The sequence below is a fragment of the Gouania willdenowi genome, unplaced genomic scaffold (genome assembly GCF_900634775.1).
Source record: "Gouania willdenowi unplaced genomic scaffold, fGouWil2.1 scaffold_6_arrow_ctg1, whole genome shotgun sequence".
NCBI lineage: Eukaryota > Metazoa > Chordata > Actinopteri > Blenniiformes > Gobiesocidae > Gouania > Gouania willdenowi.
In genome coordinates, this window is record NW_021145235.1 from 66597 (window position 1) to 71794 (window position 5198).

The 5198-nt window shown below is 42.1% G+C and overlaps 1 protein-coding gene across 1 annotated transcript in view; it reads left to right on the top strand.

The window, feature by feature from the left end:
* Positions 1 to 2665: 2665 nt before the first annotated feature.
* The window catches only part of LOC114460798 (protein NLRC3-like), a 6343-nt gene continuing 3810 nt past the window's right edge, over positions 2666 to 5198 (top strand). Inside the window, exons 1-3 of the mRNA XM_028442683.1 lie at positions 2666 to 2812; positions 3012 to 4863; positions 4941 to 4996. Of these exons, the coding sequence (XP_028298484.1) occupies positions 2701 to 2812; positions 3012 to 4863; positions 4941 to 4996 (2020 nt within the window). The 5' untranslated portion in view covers positions 2666 to 2700. The remainder of the gene's footprint in view (positions 2813 to 3011; positions 4864 to 4940; positions 4997 to 5198) is intronic.

A 5198-nucleotide genomic window follows, 5' to 3' on the forward strand; every position in this document is an offset into this window, starting at 1 on the left:
AGGCAGTTCCATAATTTAACCCCTGATAATGTTATACTCATCTTTTTCAATGTTGTTCTAGCATATTGTATGTTTACATGTAGTTTTACTCTTAAATTATTTTCTCCTTCTCGCTCTAAAAATATTTTCTCAACCCTTTTGGAAGTGAACCTTTACTTGTTTTATAAATCATTTGGACAGTTTAGAGTTTGATGAGATCTGGAGTTTTAAATCTGGTGTTTTTAACAATAATCCATGTGTGTTCTCTGTATCCTGTGTTATGTATCAGTCTGATGGATCTTTTTACATTGTGAATAACGGTTGGATGTTCGTCATGTATGTATTTCCTCAAACTTCAAGATAGTAAATTAAATATGGTAAAACAAGTGTATAATAGAGTGTGCAATGCTTTTTTTTTTATTAAGAATTAGCCTTGTTTTGCCCAGAACAGCAATAGAAATACTCCTCACCATCTTCCCTTTAATGTATTTAATGTGTGACTTCCAGTAGATCCCGTGGTCCAAGATCACACCAAAAAATGTGACTATGTTCACTCTTTCTTTGTTAATATTGTCTATATTTACTTTTACATCTTTATTTTTATTTTTTTCTGATTTCCAAATAACGGTAATTTATTAATTTTTTAGTTTACACATCTCCATAGTGACCATCCTCAAGAGCTGCCATCAGTCCACATCAGTACAAAGCATATTGGTATCATCTGCAAATAACACATATTTTAGTTTTTCACTTACTTTACAAATTACATTCATATACATTATGAAAATTTTTTGCCCCAAAACTGACCCCTGTGGTACCCCACATTTAATATTTAAACAACATGATGTGTTCTGTTATATCTATAAAATAACTTTTTATCCAGTCCAAAACATTACATTACATTACCCCTTTTCCTTTTTTCCTATAAGTATATTGTAGTAAACTGTATCAAACGCCTTCTTTAGATCTGAGAACACTCAATACCAGGTTATTTTTTTATTAAATCTGTTAGTGCTTGTGCTGTTGACGGATTATTCCTGAAACCAAACTACCTATATGTTAATAATTCTTTTTTTTTTTTTTTTACAAAACCATCAAATCTATTTATAAATATGATAAATTGATAAAGTGTTGCCTCGGCTCCTTGTGGCAGTGAGACATATAATAATAATAATATATTACATCAAAGACGAAACAGGCAAACACATATGACACCAATCCATGTACTGATTGTTCTTTGGTTATTTAGTTTAATTTTTTTTTTTTTTTTTTTTAAGTATTATGGAGTTTGTTTCCAATTTGATGGTCACTTGGTACCAGCAACAACTGCTGGATTTTAACGGTATTGCACAAGTTACAAGTTTAAATATTACAGATTGCATTCTCCAAAAGTGTTCCAAAAGTCACATGCACAGAGACAGCCAATAGAATGTCCTGGTTTGATGACACACATACGGATGTTAATACAGACACAGAATAGATTACATACAGACAACTATGTTTACAAATACTTATTATACACTCGGATTGAAATACAGACACAGAGATTAAAATAGAGACACACAGATTGGATAAAACACACATAAATAGTTTTGTTGCAAAAATAGCCCCATATCACTGTTCTACCACTAGGTGTTTATATTACATTTAGATTTACTTCTGTTTCTACGTTCACACACAACTTTATCAATAACATATTTTGATTTGAATGATCTGTGCTTATCAACATGTAATAAATGAGGCTTCAGGTTCTTCACACTCACAACTCTGTATGTGTTTGAACCAGAACCGAGCCCAGACTAAGTGGACCAGGACCTGAACCCAGTTGTGTGTCCTTTAGAAGTAACCAGTCCATGGGCAGACCCATTGACTTCAAAGGACGACAATCAACTGACCCACAGTAAGTGAACATAAATAAGGTTGTTTGTTTTCTTCCTGATGGTCAAGGTTATTCACACTCCACACTGATAAAGCATAAGTAAACATGACTCATCAGTTTTGATTGACTATATTTGTTATATGAAGTGGTGTTGATGTAAATCTCAGCAAACAGTGGAAGGTGAAAGAGAAAAGGCTTTGTAGGAATGGTCTCCAGTGTGTAGGTGAGTCTTAGACAGCGTGTGATCTTCAGATTTGTGAAGGATTGAAGACAAATAAAGCCTCAGTCCAACAGACTTGTTCTCCTGTTCAGTGGAAACATGCTGAGATGTTCCACACGTGAGCTGAGCTCCAAAGGCTGCTCCACACTCACTGCACTGTGGCTCTGCAGGACATCACCCACTGTTACTGATGTTCACATGATGTTAGCAGAGCTTCCTGTGCTTTCCTCCAGCTGCTCCTCAGCATGTCTGAGTGTCTGTGTCTTCTCCACAGCAGCTTGGGGGGTGTGGATGGTTCCTCTGGAGCTGATCCTGACTCCATCTTTACGGTGTGTAGGTCTACAAAGACACTAAACTTGTGATCAAACCACTGTACACACACACACACACACACACACACACACACACACACACACACACACACACACACACACACACACACACACACACACACACACACACACACACACACACAGATGATTGGAGCAGACCTTCACTCGTCACCTTTAATGTGTTTGTGTTGCAGCTGCTGGAAGACAACATCATCAGCTTTGTTAAGGCTGAACTCAAACACATGCAGAAGATTGTGGATGGAGAGGATCCAGAGTGCTCAGAGAGTCAGATGGAGGGTGAAGATGAGGAGCAGAGGAGGAGCAGGGAGGCCTTTCTGAACATCACACTGTATTTCCTGAAGAGGATGAAGCAGGAGGAGCTGGCTGAGCGTCTGCAGAGCAGTAAGAGCATGTGAACATCTTCACAGTGAAGAACATCACATGAAGGACACAAAGCTGGCTTTTCTTTTTGAAAACACAATTCAATCAGTCACATTAAATCTGAGGAACCATCCAGACTGAGAACATCACACACTTTGATCTCCAATATTCAAACCTGCTCTGACTTCTCCACTCTAACAATAAGTTTGTTTTCATTCAGGAACAAAGGCTCATCGATACCAACGTGAGCTGAAGTCCAAGCTGAAGAAGAAGCTCCAGTGTGTGTCTGAGGGCGTGGCTAAAGCAGGAAGTCCAACCCTCCTGAAGGATATTTTCACAGAGCTCTACATCACAGAGGGAGGGGGTGGAGAGGTCAACCAGGAACATGAGGTCATGCAGATAGAAACAGCATCCAGGAGATCAGACACAGCAGAAAGAGCCATCACACTAGAAGAGCTCTTTAAAGCCCCTCCTGGAAGACCTCGACCAATCAGGACAGTGATGACAAAGGGCGTGGCTGGCATTGGGAAAACACTCTTAACACACAAGTTCACTGTGGACTGGGCTGAAGACAAAGCCCAGCAGGAGGTCCACTACACATTCCCACTGACCTTCAGAGAGCTGAACGTGCTGAGGGGGAGGAGCTTCAGCTTGGTGGGACTTGTTGATCACTTCTTCTCTGGAAGGAAAGAAGCAGGAATCTGCAGCTTCCAGGACTTCCTGGTTTTGTTCATCTTGGATGGTCTGGATGAGTGTCGGCTCACTCTGGACTTCCTCAGCACTCAGACCCTGACTGATGTCTCAGAGTCCACCTCAGTGGAGGTTCTGCTGATAAACCTCATCAGAGGAGAACTGCTTCCATCAGCCCGCCTCTGGATAACCACACGACCTGCAGCAGCCAATCAGATCCCTCCTGAGTTTGTGGACATGGTTACCGAGGTCAGAGGGTTTACGGACCCTCAGAAGGAGGAGTACTTCAGGAAGAGGTCCACAGATGAGGAGAAGGTCAGCAGGATCATGTCACACATCAGGACGTGTCGTAGCCTCCACATCATGTGCCACATCCCGCTCTTCTGCTGGATCACTGCTACAGTTCTGGAGGACATGTGGAAGAGCAGAGAGGTGGGAGAGCTGCCCAGGACTTTGACTCAGATCTACAGTTACTATGTGGTCCTTCAGAACAAAGTCAAGATGGTGAAGTTTGATGGAGGAGCTGCCACAGATCCCCACTGGAGTCCACAGAACAGGGAGATGATAGAGTCTCTGGGAAAACTGGCTTTTGAGCAGCTGCAGAAAGGAAAGCTGATCTTCTATGAGAGTGACCTGACAGAGTGTGGCATGGACCTCAGAGCAGCCTCAGTGTGCTCAGGAGTGTTCACACAGGTCTTCAGAGAGGAGAGCAGCTTGTACCAGGACAAGGTGTTCACCTTCATCCACCTAAGCCTTCAGGAGTTTCTGGCTGCTCTTCATGTCCATCAGACCTTCATCAGCTCTAAAGTCAACCTGCTGGAACATCAACCACTGAAGACGAAGAAGAAGAAGAACAAGATCAAGATATTCACATTTAAAAAAAAAACTCTGAACCTTCTCCATAGTGGATATGAGCCTGACTTAAGCCTTCTCCACAAGAGCGCTGTAGACGAGGCCTTACGGAGTCCAAACGGACACTTGGACTTGTTCCTTCGCTTCTTGCTGGGTCTTTCACTGCCGACCAATCAAAAGCTCCTACAAGGCCTGCTGACACAGACAGGAAGTGACTCACAGACCAATCAGAGAACAGTTAAATACATCAAGGAGAAGCTGAGTGAGAGTTTGTCCACAGAGAGAAGCATCAACCTGTTCCACTGTCTGAATGAAGTGAATGATCACTCTCTGCTGGAGGAGATCCAACAATCCATGAGATCAGGAAGTCTCTCCACAGAGAAACTGTCTCCTGCTCAGTGGTCAGCTCTGGTCTTCATCTTACTGTCATCACAAGAACATCTGGAAGTCTTTGACCTGAAGAGTTTTTCTCCTTCAGAGGAAGCTTTTCTGAAGCTGCTCCCAGTGATCAAAGCCTCCAAGAAAGCTGAGTATGTGACTTTAGAAGAACATGTCTCTAATTATCTCACAGACAAACATCTATAAGGTTTCTCTGATTCTTCATCAGGTTGAGTTTCTGTGGTCTCTCAGAGAGAAGCTGTGCAGCTCTGTCCTCAGTCCTCAGCTCTCAGTCCTCCCGTGTGAAACATCTGGACCTGAGTAACAATGATCTGCAGGATTCAGGAGTGAAGCTGCTGTGTGAAGGACTGAAGAGCCCTCACTGTAAACTGGACTCTCTCAGGTCAGTGGATCATATGTTCCATCAACATTGTCCTGTTCCTCGTCTCCTCACTTGTTTCCTGAGTTGTGGATGTTTTTCTGAATC